Source organism: Vipera berus (assembly GCF_964194415.1).
Source record: "Vipera berus genome assembly, chromosome: 4".
Lineage (NCBI taxonomy): Eukaryota > Metazoa > Chordata > Lepidosauria > Squamata > Viperidae > Vipera > Vipera berus.
The window spans coordinates 36,136,115-36,152,907 of NC_138206.1; the positions used below are offsets into that span (position 1 = coordinate 36,136,115).

A 16,793-nucleotide genomic window follows, 5' to 3' on the forward strand; every position below is an offset into this window, starting at 1 on the left:
GGAAGGGCATGAATAGCTTCTGGATTTGTTCTTCTTCTTCTTCCAGCTTCCTAATTTGCAGATTTAATAATTTCATCGTATTTATATTGTTTTGGTCTGGCTGTAGGTGGTTTCAGAAATAATACTTTTTGTTTGGAACAGAAAAAGACCAAAACGTTTTAGTATCATTCCCACTTGAGGAACAGGAAAAATACATCTGTCATCTCCATGTAATACTTGCTAAAAATCTGCTCAATATTTAATCTTGCATATACAATGGAATTTGACAGATTCCTAAAAATCTAATGTCAATACTTTCACTCTTTGTTGGGGAAAAAGTTTGATAACAGATAATACCATAGAAATTACAAGAATTTGCACCCTACAAATTCTAGAAAGCAAATCTATATATTGAAGATTGTCACTTCTGTATCATAGCTGTCTTTTAGTGTTTGAATTCTAGACTCTTCGTGTTTTAAAATTTCCCTTTTTGTACTAAAATATTTTTTTGAATACCAAATCTTCTAAGTAGAGTAAAATGAATATAAATGAAATTTAGTTTTCCTAAATTGTTAAAGTTACAAAACCCACCAGCCACAGGGATGTTTCCAAGGAAGAGCCAGATGGCATCAAAAGTTCATTCCAATTCTGAATTTTACTATTACTTTACAAAGATACTCACGTTTGCTTCTTTAGTTATAACAGATGCTAAATAATAGTGTACATTACAATATGGTAAAACTACATTGCCTTTAGCCTAGGAAAAACACCCATCAAATTTGTGAAATGTGAGTTCGCCATACTCTTATTCATAGTGTTTTCCTTGTATAGGCATGTATTCATAAAACATAAACATAGTGCAGGATGGAGTTAACATTACTAGCTATAGATTATACAGGTAACAGAGATGCAACTGCCACAAAGGGACTTTAAAATACGTAAGCAATTCTTACATGCCAATGATATTTTCCTCTTGGACAATGTGACTGCTGAGACATCATTACAATTCTGTACCAACTTCCATGACGATAATTGCATTAAACATAATGGAACTTGCATCTGAGTAGGCAGGAATGCAGTTATCCAACCCTATTTCAAAGATTCAAAATTATTCATCCTGAAATATTACTAATACTGCCTACCCATTAAGAAGAGAGAGATGGGTTTATTTGCTTACAAAAGAGTTTGACAGTTTTTTTATGGCCAGATAATTCACTTAATATTTTGAGGATACCCAGTGCTGCAAATAAGTGTGCCAAATAACAAATATAGAAAGGATTGTCATAGCTTTAGAAGTCATTTAGGGAGTGCTTTTTTCTGTTCTACTTTTTCTTGAAACAAAGTTATGTATATTTTGGGGCTCATGTTATAATTCTGTATTTCTTCTGACCTCAATTCTTAACATATATAATCACTTTGGGAAAGTAGGAATGGAAGCTCCATGTCCTTATCATATAATAAACTTTTTAAGTCACAAATTATTCCAAATTTTTATTGTTATTAGAAGCAATCTTTTTAGCAGAAAAATACAAAGCCGTTATGAAGTTAACTATACCAGTCCTATATGGCAATAGAATTCCTGAGTGAACAATTGGGAGGATTTAAGTAGGCAGATTTTTTTTTAAAAAAAATTGCTGAAATTAATTCAATTTACCTAGCAAGTATTGTGGCTAAATCAAAGAAATGTTAATATGAATAATAAGGAAAAATTAAGCACACGCAGATAAATTATTAGCAAGCAACGCAAATGGCACTGCAAGATTTAAGTTGCCCTGGTCCCAGTTTGAGGTATCACAAAGCATGCCAAGAGAAAAGAACCAAAAGATCCCCTTGTTTTGTGATTAACAATATAAATGAATCCACTGACAGTTTATGATCCTTAACAGTTTTCAAAATCTTGTTCAAGAAGCAAGCTGCTAATTCTTGCCTGGTTCTAAGATTAAACACCAGTGTTTGATAGAACATCTGGCATTAGTTGTACAATTCCACGTCAAGCTTTCAATCCATGTTGAATTGAGAATGGAAGGAAGGAGGCAAAACCTTGCAGTTATCTATTGTTGTTTTAAAGTAAGAAACTGGCTATGTACCGATCCCCTTTCTCATTATGAAAAGGTACCGTATATACTTGAGTATAAGCCGAATTTTTCAGCCCACTTTTTGGGCTGAAAAATTCCACTTCGGCTTATACTCCAGTCAACAAAAAAACTTACCGAGGACTTGTGCGCGGCCGAGGCTTTGGTGCTACTTTCAGAGCCTTCTCCGCTAATCAGCTGTCTGCCCATCAGCTGTCCATAGGGATGCTGCAAAGCTCTCCTTCTCTAGGCCTTGGACTCCCTCCTGGCTGAAGAGTAGATGAACCAAGCCAGCAAGGAGACAAAATGTTTCTGCAGCTGTTTTTCCTCTGAAGTTTTTTTTTTTTTTAAAAGTAATTTTGTGCAAGGGGCCTTTTCTCAAAGCCTAGAGAGGCAGCTTTGTTGCCTCCCCGTAGACAGCTGATGGGCGAACACCAAAAGCTCCAAAAGGCTAGGGAACTAGTCCCAGAACAAAACGGAGACCTGCCTGGCGGCAGAGGCTTGCAGAGCGCGGATCCAGCCTCCGAGGCATGCAGAACGGCGGATCGGCTTATACTCGAGTCAACAACTTTTCCCAGTTTTTGGGGGTGAAATTGGGGGTCTCGGCTTATACTCGAGTCGGCTTATACTCAAGTATATACGGTAGTTGTATGTAATAAACCCTTTAGTACATAATAGGTAGTGATCATTTGAATTCAGCCCTAGTTACATCTGAATTATTAGAATCCCTTAAACTCCAGGAAGTCAGTGAGAGAATTTTATTAAGGCACTGAAGCAAAGGATAGTTCTTAGAAAGAAAACAACATCTTTCATGTCCAGCATGAACTATATATATGCTTGCTGCACTGACTCTGGAGTAGATAAATGTTTCAAGGATCAGGACATCAGAAGATTTAAAATAAAGCAGGAAGTATAACTGCAGCAAAGTTGATGATTAGTTTTCCTGGAACCTTCATGGTGTACATTCCAGACAGCAGAATGAATCATGGGGAAAGCACAACAGGTGGTTCCAGGAAGCAAAATTATTGAAGTTTAATTACTACAGTTGTCCCTTCTGGGCATACTTTAGTGTAGTACAAAAGACCTCTTTCATAGTTTCTGAAGAAGAAACTCAAGTATTTAGTTCTGAACACAAAAGGTCATTTCTCACCTTCATCATTCCTCTGCATTCCATTATGTTTCTGCAGATTTCCCAAACTCTTATTTTCATATAACAAAATGGGTAGAAGCATGCACTCGTACACAAAACTTTTTTTCTTTTTAGAAACATTCATTGCTCACTACTGCTGCCCCGCTCAGTAAGCACTACCTCTTTACTAGCATTCTTCATCCATTTTCCCACCTTCAGTAAACATTATACCAAAGAACAATAATTCATTTGCTTGCTCTAATTTTTCAATTACTATTATAACTTGTTATAATTCATGCCATTTCCTCTATCAAATTTTGAGTCATTTATGAGCAATCAACAAGAACGAGGGGGCAGAGGCTACACCCACACCCTGCAGTTACACATACAGGTAATCTTTGACTTACAACTGGTTGCTTAGCGATATTCTAAGTTATGACAGACGTACCTGGGGGACAACCTGGATTTGAAATTCCGACACCTATCGTCAGCAGCTGCATGACCAACCTTTGAACATTCAGCAACTCGGGCGCATTTATGATCATCTGCAGTGTCCCACACTCATGTGACTGCATTTTATTTGCTAAAAACTGGCACTGATTTCCTGGTTTTTGGCAAAACTGGCTTATATCAAACCACTGGTTTACTTAACTGCAGCATTTGCTTAATGAACATGGCGGCTGGCATTCATTAGACCAGATAGTGGCCATGATGGGAAGACTCCATTACAGTCATAAGTAGAGGAGTCTTTGTAGCTGTTTTAATCTTTTTCAACAGATTAATTTTCAGATGTATACACCATGCTGCATCATATAATCTGCTTCACACTCACTGCAAATAATCATACAAAAACTACTCATTTACATTCTCAATCAACCATACCTCTAACTCATCAGAAACTTTCTGTAACACATTTTCTATATACACATGGATGAACTATTGTATATGCTTCACTTCCATTACATACCATTCTAATTGCTTCAGCAAGCAACCCCAACTCCACATTCAAGCAAAACATTCCATAATTGAAGTTTATTTTATCACACAGTTTCTCATACAAAATTTATTACACATATAAGGTTTTGTATATTTTAGAATTATTCGTTAAAGAAAAAAAACTGCTCTGTATATTCTGTACCTGCAATAAGCTGCCCAGCATTATTTACATTTTTGCTCACAATCATTTCTTTTAATTATAATTCTGCAAAACATTCTTGAGGACAATTAATAAGCTAATGTTCCATTAGTTTTTGAATTCACTCTTGCTTCTTTTTTATTTATATGGGAAGAATAAATGTATTCTTTCAATTATTGCACAGTTACAATTTTCATACACATGATAAAAGAATTGCATGAACAATTACATAATCTATCCCTGGTTCCTTACTATTTTTTCAACGTTCTCATAGCATTTATGATTTCCTTTTTCCTTGGATACTCCCATGTACAACATTTCTTTCTTTCCACTCTTTAGCTTAACATCATCATTCCTACAGAAGAAATTACTAAAATAGTTCTTGAAGTAATCTCAAATTTCAGTTTTATTCTAAATCATTTTTTGAATTTTTAAATGCATTTTCTCTGCTGGAGTCTCCTTGTTGAGCTCTGTTCATCTCTCTACTATTTTTTCTTTTAAAATACATTGTACAATCTATTTCATCCTCATTTTTTCCAGCAACCATCCTCTTACATTTTTCTCATCCGCTGATTCCCTTTTTCACTTCATCATTCACAGAAGTCCTTTTCATGGTTCATGTGAATAACCACACATTTTCATTCTGTTCCAAGCAGCTTCCACATCGTTCTTTTTTTTACATCCAGATTCAATTGTCTTAATACTTTTACCTATAAGACCAATACTTTTTCTTCCTGCAGCTGTCCTACTTCCACTCTAGTTTCTTTTCTTTTCTTTTCTTCTATGTCCATGTTTCAAGATCTGCTCTTATAGACCTGCATCCTACTAAACTCTTGAGTCTCAGAGAACAAATTTACTTCCTTGAGCCCAGATAGCTGGCTTGGAGAAGCTAATAAAAAACAAAACAAAAATCTTAGAACGATACTACTCTTCTACTGCCAGAATGACAACTTATCTATTCTTACAGAAAATGTGCGACTAGGGAAAATTTCAAATTACCCAGTGAAAAGAGAATGTAATGTAGAAATATTTTCTGGTGTTGAAGAAACACACCTAAATAAGAAGAACAGGATGGGGGAAGTGATAGCAGACAACTGAAACAGAGTCATAACTGAGTATATTAATTATTGCTTGATTACCAGATGTACTTCCTTATGGTTGCATAAATAGGAATTTTCCCCAAGTTTGAGTCAACAGAAAAGTATGTTTGATATAATTTTTACTGCCACCATAGATGATTTAAAGGGCATCAATTATGGAGATCAGGGATTGTGTCCCTACAGATTTAATGAAGGACAGCTTCAAGGCACTAATTGGTGGATTATTCAACTTCTTTTCTCTCTGAGCCAATGTCACCAGTTGGCAGAAAAAACAATCATCAATTATTCTCCATTTATGAGGCACAGCTCGTCATTCCATATGTCCCTCCTGTTTCACTTTGCAACCCTCCTATACCCTATCATATAGCCAGATGGATTTTCCCCTCACAGAACTAGCAATTCTAACAAAACAAAACACAACCTGTCAATTGAGATGGAGCTTGCACCCAGCACACACACACACACGCACACACACACACACACACACACACACACACACTAGGGCCAACAAGACCACACCCTATTAGCATTGATGATGTTATCTAGTTTGGCAATGAAACATCTGCAAGAAAACAAGTTCAGAGAGCACTAAGGACTCCAAAATCCTGAAAGGCATTGGTATGCAAATATAATATTCAATTACAAACTGACCTAAAAATCTAACATATTATATAATTAGGTTAGAATCCAACTTAAATCCATTAAGATTATGGACATAGAGTATAATGCAATGTAACCTAACAAGTTAGTTCTTGAGCGAAATTAGTTTTCTAGTAATTTCCTAGCTCAAAAACAGCAAAGTACAATCTGGATGAGACAGGTAGCGCTGACAGAGCCTGATACAGTCCATAAAGGTATGATGGCTCATTGTCTTAAAAAAGGAAGGCTGGTGTTTACAGTTAGATGTTTTGCAACAATTTATTTTTGCATAGGATTTTGCTTTTGAATAGTTTTTCCTTTCAATGCAATGTAATCCAAAACTTTTTATATATTATACACCTGTTATTCTCTCTCTCTACACTTCCAGATACACATACATACAAAAACACACACACAATAGGTCTTGATTGTAAAACATAAATCTTTGTTTATCACAGCAATAGATTTGCAGCATGTCATACATAAATGCAAAAATATATTATGTACAAATTTTTATTAGCACGGCATTTATTTTAAAAATTAATAGGTACCAACAATTGAAGAATCTGGAATTATGGTAGCATGCATGTCTCTTGTCATATTTGATTTTTCTTTCAACTTTGATTGAAGTAATGTGTGTTCCACTACGCCAATTCGTATGTCCATCTGAATGGTTTCTTGTTTCAGTTTGGTTAAGGCCTGTTTTATCTTCACTAATGGAGCTATTAAAGGAAAATGTAAAAAAAAGTACATTTTTTCTTTCAGTTTACTGCACAAAGTTATTATTCCCCTATGATTCAATCTCTTTTAATCAAAGTTAAATAAACAGAAGAATGACAACATTCTGGAATCATTTTCCATTTCATATCAAACCTACTTATAAAACATAATGTATTTTCCATCTAAATGACATTTTAGAACTGAAGATATATATATATATAGAGAGAGAGAGCGAGCCTTGATGGAGCAGTGGGCTAATGCCTCCTTAAGTAACACCAGCTGCCTGCAATTAGTGCAGGTTCGCATCCCACCAGGCTCAAGGTTGACTCAGCCTTCCATCCTTCCGAGGTAGGTAAAATGAGGACCCAGATTGTTGGGGGCAATTAAGCTGACTTTGTAATAATGCCGCTTGGGGTGTGTGTGAAAGCCCTAATAAGCAGGCATATACATAGAATGAAGGCTACTGCTAAGCTTGTAAGCTGCCCTGAGTCTTCGGAGAAGGGCGGGATATAAATGGAATTAAAATAAAATAAAAATAAATTAAAAATGTACATATATTCCCAGCAGTTATAGAGATAACAGAGAATGTTCTCTTTAAAAAACACCTGCATATTATGTCACTGTATTGTTATCAACTTTATTTACTTTTATCAATGTCTTCAGAATTAAATAACCCCTTCAATCTTAAAAAGATTACAAAGATGATTCAGCAATAAACAAGAAACCTATTACATCTTAATTCCAGACAACAATTAGGTTTCTGGAGTTATAAAAATAGAATTAAACTGCAACCAGTATCTTCTATTTATTTTTCACAGCTGAATAGCCTATTTTTGTACCTGTTATTCAAATTAAAACAGCCCAGAAGTCAGCAGTGTCAAAGCATTTCTATTATGTTGCCAAGAAAATAGTCCAGGTGTGTCCATCAAGAGCAAATACATTATGATATTTTACTATATTTGAGGGGAAAATCTCAAGAAAATACTTCAGAATGCCTTACCTCCATCAGTCATACTGCTTCCCTTTTCTTCCATTTCTTGTTTTACTTTCTCTAATTCTTCAGTAATCTTAGAAAAAAAATTAACAGGTTATAATACTTTCACTTTGAAGTTAAGGATGCCTCCTTCTCTTCTACACAAAAAACCCTAAATTTCTTATCCCTATTAAATTGTTGTTGGGGTTAAATTGACTTCCTTTTGCTCTGTGAAGCCTAATATAAAAATCTTATTAATATCACAATTCAAAAACAGGGTAACAGGTTCCAACTAAGTCAACCTAAATTCATCATAGAGCAAACAGGTAGGAGTATAAAATAGAGCATAATGATGAAATACTAAACTTACTGAAAATAATGAGACTCAGCTTACTGGAGTACAGTCCCCATATACAGAGCAACACAAATAAAAAAAATTGTGCTAAAATTGTACTGTGAAAATAGGAAAGCATGTATATTCTGCTGAGTTCAAAGAATAAAAAGTAGTTTTTGATTTAAAATGTGTCTGGAAGCTGTGAGGGTCTAGGTGAGGAAGAACAGGCTTCAATGAAGGCTATTGCTAAGCACATTGATTTGTGCTTAGAGTGTAAGCCGCCCTGAGTCTTCGGAGAAGGGCGGGATATAAATGGGATTAAAATAAAATAAAATAAAACTTAACCCTAGCAAGACTGGGGAGGTGTGAGTTTATGATCCCCAGGGATCCAGATCTGGAGACTTTCCAGATTGGTTCTGGGTGGGGCTTTACTTCTTCTCTCAGACCTCTGTACAATTTTAGAAGTCCTCCTAGGGGTGTCAAACTGCTGGCCCACGGGCCGGACGCGTCACAAGGAAACTGCGTCCACTCCATTGCCGGCAATGGGGAAAAAGCTCTGATACGTTGCGCGATGTCACGTGAGGTCGTGAGTTGGACATGTCTGTCCTAGATTCTATATATTGCCTGAAGAACAGATGGGAGACATGGCCAGGAGAGCTTTGCACAACTTTTATCTTGTGCTCAAATTGTAATCACTTCTAAATCATGTCCTTGGAATATTGCATCCAGTTTTTGTCACCAGGATGTAAAACAAGATGTTGAAACTCTAGAAAGAGTACAGAGAAGACAAACAAAGATGATCAGGGGACTGGAGGCTAAAATATATAAGGAACGGTTCCTGGAATTGGGTATGTCTAATATAATGAAGAGAAGGACGAGAGGTGACACGAGAGCAAAGAAGAGGGAATCAAGCTATTCTCCAAAGCACCTGAAAGCAGGACAAGAAGCAACGGATGGAAACTAATTAAAGAGAGAAGCAACTAGAACTAAGGAGAAATTTCCTGACAGAACAATAAATCAGTAGAACAACCTGCCTCCAGACGTTGTGAATGCTCCAATGCTGGAAGTCTTTAAGAAGAGACTGGATAACCATGTGGGGCTGACAGGCATCACCTCAAAAATCTATATGGCTCCCACCCCATGTTCTTTAAGTCTTTGAAACTTGACTTTGCTCCAAAATGTAGGAGTAAGGTTTTTTTTTAAGGTATTGCATTACTTCCTTCCAGACTTTCATTATCTTTCTCTTTTGTTTATATTGTTCTTGACTTTTAAAATATAGGGCTGCCAAAGTCATCTGGAATTGGGCAGCTTCTGAATTTTATAAATTAAATAACTAAAACAAATTTATAGTAAGTCTTACATAGCACAGGCTGGCTTATTTGACAAAAGGTTTCCCTGTCAGTTGTGTCCAATATTAGCGCACAGTGCTCATCTCCGTTTCTTGGCCAAGGGAGCCAGTGTTGTCTGAAGACAATTTCTGTGGACATGTGGCCAGCATAGCTATACGCCAAAGGCCCATGGAAATCTGTTACCTTCCCACCCAAGTGGTACCTATTAATCTATGTGCATTTCCATGCTTTTGAACTGCTTGCTGGGCAGGAGCTGGGACAAGTAACAGGAGCGCATCCTGTTACATGGAGCTCGGGTCTCAAACCTGGGCCATCAGCTCTCCAGTATCTCCATTTATTTATTTCTGTTCCTCTAGGTCAGGGGTCTTCAAACTTGGCCCTTTATGACTTGTGGACTTCAAATCCCAGAATTCCTCAGCCAGCATGCCTGGCTGAGGAATTCTGGGAGTTGAAATCCACAAGTCATAAAAGGGCCAAGTTTGAAGACCCCTGCTCTAGGTAATACAGGATGGGGATGCTCCAGAGATCATCTCTTTCAGATAATGTCATCTAATGGGATCCATGAGATGTGCCTTTTCTGTTGCTGTGTCCTTACTCTGGAACAAGCTCCCCACTGATATTTGGGTGTCGGTAATTCTATTAGTTTTTCATGGAGCCATGAGAACCTGTTTTTATTCTTTCTTTCACACATTGGGCCAGGATGGTAACTGAGACTTTTTTGCTTTGAGACCAGGTGCTTATTATGCTCAGCCTTAACTATGTGTGTGTTATGAAACTAATATGACAAAAGTTATTTTAAAATTGTGATTGCTTTTTATTTGTATTGATATACACTATCCAGAGTCACATATTATGAGTTGTGTGGCTTTATATATTCTCAAATAAATATAAATGTATTTCCTACTCATTTGAAAACTTTATGGAGAATGGACCCTGACTTGCTTTATTTTCTCTATTTTTTTTTAATGTATTCTCATGAACTAAAAGTGAGAGAAGAAGCAGGTCAGGTTAAAAATAAAGCTTCACTTACTGAAGAATCAAGTTCTGTTTTGAAAACTATCTCCTAACCAGCATCATTCATCTCTAAAGTTGTTTGTTCTCAAAGATCAAGAAATCCTCTGGGTTCAACTATCACACATACATAATAAGGTGGTTTTTTAGGGTTGCGTTCTGTAAACCACGTAGCCTTTTTGAATTATATTTAATTTTTTAGAGCAAGACAGTTAAGTGAGTTCTGTCCCATTTTACAACCTTTCTTGACTCAGTTGTTAAGTAAGTCACTGCAGTTGTTAAATTAGTAGAACAGTTGTTAAGTGAATCTGGCTTCCCCACTGACTTTACTTGACAGAAGCTAACAAAAGTTGATCACATGGCCCCAGGACACTGTAACTGTCATTAATACATGCCAGTTGCCAAGCGTCCAAATTTTGATCACATGATCTTGGGGATGCTACAACGGTTTTAAGCATTAAAAATGCTCCTAACTCACTTTTTCCAGTGCTATTATAACTTCGAATAGGCACTAAATGAATGGTTATAAGTTGAGGACTACTACTACTAGAGGACTACTACTCAAATAGAAACAGTGTGAGTGTTGGAATACCAGAGATGGGAAAGCCACTAGTAGCCAAAACTGTAAAAAATATCAGCAACAGCAGCTTGAGAAAAGAAATTTTGTTCTTTGAGAGGCTAACATCTGGCTGTTGCTGTTGTAGCAACCTCTACAACCTGGCACAATCTTGAATGTAGAAAGCACAGAAAGTTGCTAGAATATCTGCAGTCTAAGAGAAAAAAAAGACCATTATCCTTTCCTGCTTAAATCCTTCCTTACGTAATGATTGTCTGTTTTCTTATCTCTTAGATGCAGTATGTGGTGTTGAGAATTTCTGTTTATAGGAGGGCTAGAGATACTCAAGTTACATTATGCATATATACATAATGTCAGTAGCTTTGCTTTTTCATTGTTTTCAGTAGATTCCCCAAAGTAAATCTGCCATTTGGCAAGATGCAGTGGCCAGTTCAAGTGGGAGATAAATAAGGATTACTTAGCTACCACAACCACCTCAGAGCAAGGTATTCCAGCTGGCAAGAGACTGTGGGTGGAAAGAGCAGTATTGCTGTGGCATCCAGCCAAGTCAAACAGATGGAGAACAGGCTGGCTGCAGCAGCACTGGGTTTTTTTTTATATGAGATTCTGCCTCAATGCTTAATAAAGTAAACATAATTTAAAATCAGGTGAAAATGGAAAAGGGTAAATGAATCACACTTGTACAACTGACCCTTGCTGAGGAATACATAACTATGACATTTTAATTTTTTTTTTTTAAAAAAACCCTCTTCTAATATTGCAAACTACCGTACTGAAGCCCACAAAAATTCAACAAACTTAGGAAGGTATACGAAAGACCTACTACATACTAAAAACTAAGGTGATAGCTAAAGTGGAAGAAATACAGAAATCATAGTTAATATATTTTCTCAAGTTTAGTATAACTGAAAGAGAGAGCGTCATTGGAAGGACAAAACTACTTCAAACTGGAAATTTATGACTATGTCAGAGAAAGTGGTTCCATAGCCAAAACAGCACTGTCTCTCTGAATTTCACATGCAACAGCAATAGCACTTAGACTTACCGGTATATACCACTTCATAGTGCTTTACAGACCTCTCTAAGTGTTTACAGAGTCAGCATGTTTCCCCCAACAATCTGGGTCCTCATTTTATTGACCTCGGAAGGATGGAAGGCTTCCATCCTTGAGCCATTAGGATTGAACTCCTGACAGTGGGCAGAGTTAGCCAGTAATACTGCATTCTAACCAGTATGCCACCACAGCAAACCTTTTCAATCTCATTTATCTATGATGGTAATATCAATTTCATTTATCTATGATGGTAATATCAGGTTCAGGGGCTTTTTCACAAGGCTGCTATGAATTAGAAATCTTGCTTTAATAGCTCATACTTTAATGGCTCTGTTAAAAAAAGGATTCATACCCAATGTTTCCTTTGTCTACTGACATAACTAAAACACATGTGCATCTTGTTCAATTCTTCATGCAGAAGAATAATTAAGAATACAAAGTAGATAAATGAGAAAAGTCTACTATATACTTTGATTTGATAAACACTCACCAGAGGCCCTGTCTTTTAGTTATGTGAAGTTAAATAAATATTCATTTATTTAATATTAAGAACTTATAAAATTTAAGTTATTTGAAAAGGAAAATTAGTAATTCATTCATCCTGAACCATTTCACAGAAGCAGAGTACAGTAAATCATTTAATTGAGGTCAGTGAACTGGCTTCAGGGAGGGAACTGACAGAAGTGGAATTCTCAAGTGGCCATTCAGAGTGCTCTAAATTACAAATTTGTACAACATGTAACAACTCAGCCTTCATGAATACTTCAGAATAAATTCATTGCTTACTTTCAATCAGGCATCCAAAAGTTAGACATTTAACTCTGCCACAAACATGCTAAAACATCATATACTATGGACTAAAGTAGTGGCCCAGCACCACTATTTTAATACAAAGAAATTTTATTTATTTATAAGATTTATATAGCTGCCTATCTTATACAATATAACGTTGGGCAGCTAATGGGAAAAAAATCCAATATAAATCTGATAAAAGATACACACAGAAACCTCACACAACTAAAAACCTCATCCTTTAAACAAGGCACCATAATAACCACACAATATTATATACACTGGTTCAGCTCATATCCTGGCTCACCACTTCAGTGAACAGCATGTATTCATGTTCTTTACTGCACTTTGAACACACCTAGACTCTGGCACCCTTCAGATGTTTGTTCAAGCACACCCCATCCAGCCTGGGGTGGTAATGATACTCACTTCAACATCTAAGTGACACTGCATGCTGATGGCTCATCACCCAAACTGCCAAATGACCTTTTTCAGTGGCTTTATACAGAAATTAAATAACACTGCGAAGATCATAAAATCCAATGGTACCCTATACTGGAACAAACATGGTTTCAAACATGGCATCTCATGATTACAGCCTGGAAATGCCCACTGACAAGCAGAACTATTAACTCCCAGCCCTTGTAGACAGTCCAGCAAGATACCATGGTCAATTGTATCTAATTTGCCAAAAAGCATAATGGGACCAAGAGAAATGGATTCCCCTATCAAGAAGAAGATTATCCATCAGGGTGACTAATGGGGTTTCTATCCCATGACCAAATCTGACGACTGACTAGCAGGATTATCTGTAGCTGAATGCCACATTAACAACAACCTTCCTCTAAAAAAAGAAGCTTGGAAACTAGGAGAAAGTTATCAAAAATAGCTGGGTTAAGGGAGGTTTTAAAATAGCTAGGTTAAGGAAGAAATTCCTTATTTTTTTTTAAAAAAAAATCATAATCCCCTGTCCTAGAGAAACATCGACATTTTTCCTGATCCAGCTGATCATCCTTCACCAAGCATCTGAAGGAATCAGGTGAACATGGAACAAACTGAGAGATAGCAGGGGATCTTAATCACTTATTTGGAGTCAATAAGCTCAAATAAATACTGGATAACAACACAAGATTCCATTTCATTAATCACATTGGATTCATTCTGTCTACATCCAGCCCAGAACATATATGAACAAATTTAGCTGCCCAAAAACCTAAAGGTGTCTCCTCCCACACAGCATTCCCTAAATGTTCCTGATAACATGAACAGAGATACCAGGCAGGAATCTTTGGATGCTGAAAGCATGAAGAACCGATGTTTTGCCACTCTTATTACAATTATGGAGCCTTGAAGCTTGAGCCTTATGAGTTGCAGTCACTTCAGATTTGTGCTACCATTATTCTGGGCATCTTTTCAATTGTTTCATTTCCCTCAGCGCAATAAACATATGGGATCAGTGACTGAGAAGAAGCCTTCAAGGACTAATTTTATTGAATATTTTGGCTGTTTTCATATCCCAAAGGTTGACTAAATCTGAGATAGAACTGCCTGACAAATTGTCAGGAAAACTCCCAATAACTCTTTGGAAGCCATCGGGTGCCTAGGGATGATCAGCTCTGACCATGCAGAAATCCAGGATAGCCATGAAATCCACCAACAAAGAAGCAATCTCAATACTGCAAAGGACAGATGTCACTATTCTCCATTTCCAAATTGATCTGCTTAAATGATGATACAGCAGGATCCCACTCACATGTCACGAAGCTGAGATTACTTGGAACAGGCCCATAGTTGCCATGGAGTTCTTGAACTCAGAAGCTGTACCAAAAACTACCCCCCAGTGGTTGGAAAGTGCAGTCTCCATGACTAGCAATCTCTACTAGATTTTTGGAAATAACAAATCCCAGTCTCCACAATTACACTACTATTTTTACTAAATTTAAATATGAGGGGAAACACATATGAATTCACTTGATATCTGACATAATACCAAGATAAACAAGTTGTACCTCAGACAGAACTCTTGTCCTCTCTGTCACACCACCACTTCCTTGTTGATATTTCTCTTTGGCCTGTTTGTGGGAAGGAAGAAATATTAGGATTCAGTATTTTAATCAGGTGCAGAATTTCTATGAGAATGTCCCCTTTCAGAGGAACAATGCTAAATGTGAACATTTGCTATATTTTTAGGAGTTGAGTTATAATATAAAACATATAATATAAAAGATTCAGCTAGCAATAACAGCTGCACAATACTTTAAAAAGCAAAATATATTACCTCACTCAAAAGTGCCTGCGCAGAACGATATTCTTGAACCAAATGCTCCAGCTGATTGTTAATATACTTTTCTCTACTGCTAACCTTTTCCAGGGTTCTGCTGATTTCATTATGAAGCTTGTCAAGGTAGCCCTGTAAAGGTTTTACAAGCAATTTAATTATCACTGAAATCAATTGGGATCTAAAGCTCTGCTGAGTTCCAACATGTCCAATGGAATTTCTTTTAACACTTTATTTGAACATCAGCCCATGTTCCATGTCTAAATTAGCTTTGAAAATTGTAATCAAATTTTAAATTCAGATCTGCGGCATTAGAGAAATACAAAATACAAGAACATTTTGGAAAGTCTTTTGGAGCACAGTAATACTATGCTGGAAAAAATATTTCAAATTTTGAAATACTAAAAATATCCAGCGCTGGATCCAAAATAATGATATTTTTCTATCCAGCTTAAGTTTACTTGTTTCAAGAAACATAAAATAAATCCTAACACTAAAACAAGATTAAACTCTCTAGTTTCTCAATTATTTTGCACTTGAAAAGTTTAAATAATGAAATGGGATGTAAGTTGTTAAGACTTTCTGAGTCATTTAATTATGAGTGCAAAATAATCACTGTACCTGGACTCCGTAAACACTTTTGTAGCCTCAGCAATTATTCATATTTGTTGCTCTGCTTAAAATTAAATCAATGAATATTGTAATAAAACAGGTCTTGCAATTGTCTGTATCTCAGAATGAGAGCTAACAGTGTTGTACAGTGTTGTAGTGTTCATCTGCTCTTCACAGGTGTCAAAAACTTAATATTAAACATTAAATTCAATTATTAGGAATCCTAAGGTTTTAAACCTGAATATAGATCACACCTTCACCTTGGAGGTTAGCACCATTTAATGATTATTAGCTAACATCTCTTAGAGCAGCAATGTCAAACTGCTGGCCCATGGGCCGGATGCGTCATGCAGAAGCCATGTCCACCCCAGCTCCAGCAAAGGAAAAAAAAATTGCAATACGTTGTGACACGTCACATGATGAGTTTGACATCCCTGCCTTAGAGGAAAACACTGAAAACATCTCAAAACAGTGCAGAAATTTCATATGTAAGCAAAACCTTGCAAACATGTCCAAAACCAGTTACTTACAGAAATCTCCTAAAAAAGGCATCATATAAAAACAGCTTGTTGGCAGAGACAATTCCAAATAAAAAGAGATGCCTCAGGGAAAAAAATACTTTTTATTCTTTAGAAGTGGTTTCAGAGAGAAAGCTGATGTTATAGGCCTTGACAATCCTTGATGGAAATGATAGTAACATAATGTTGTAACAATATTGTAATAATGTAACAACATACTACAACTATTTAATAGCATGCAGTACCTGAATTGCCACAATCTGATTCAGAATGCCACTTTTGAATTACACATCAGACTTACACGGGTGTCTTTTAAAGCTGATTCAATTCCATCTTGGTGCTGATGCATTTGATCCACGTGGATTCGCCAATCCTAAATTAAAATTCGAAAAAGTTTAGAATTTAGAAAGAACTACTAAACAACCAGAGAAATTTAACATCACCGAAATCGCTTCTAAGTATGCAGTTGAGATGCATAGGTTTGAACTGCTGGATATGGCTGAGAAGATGCCCGGGTGTAC

The 16,793-nt window shown here is 36.4% G+C and overlaps 1 protein-coding gene across 4 annotated transcripts in view; it reads right to left on the minus strand.

Moving 5' to 3' along the window:
* IFT57 (intraflagellar transport 57) overlaps window positions 1-16,793 on the minus strand; it is a 55,669-nt gene that overhangs the window by 8,778 nt on the left and 30,098 nt on the right. Inside the window, exons 7-13 of one of the 4 annotated variants that reach the window (XR_014026437.1) lie at window positions 16,574-16,645; window positions 15,143-15,274; window positions 14,874-14,936; window positions 7,775-7,841; window positions 6,606-6,776; window positions 4,871-5,204; window positions 933-1,068 (exon numbers count right to left, since the gene is read on the minus strand). Coding sequence is in view for 1 of the 4 variants with exons in the window: in XM_081327649.1 (XP_081183775.1) it covers window positions 5,110-5,204; window positions 6,606-6,776; window positions 7,775-7,841; window positions 14,874-14,936; window positions 15,143-15,274; window positions 16,574-16,645 (600 nt within the window). In the remaining 3 variants the exon portion in view is untranslated. Of the gene's footprint in view, window positions 1-638; window positions 1,069-3,943; window positions 5,205-6,605; window positions 6,777-7,774; window positions 7,842-14,873; window positions 14,937-15,142; window positions 15,275-16,573; window positions 16,646-16,793 lie in introns of those variants that run through there. The other 3 variants (XR_014026439.1, XR_014026438.1, XM_081327649.1) reach the window with 3 other exon arrangements.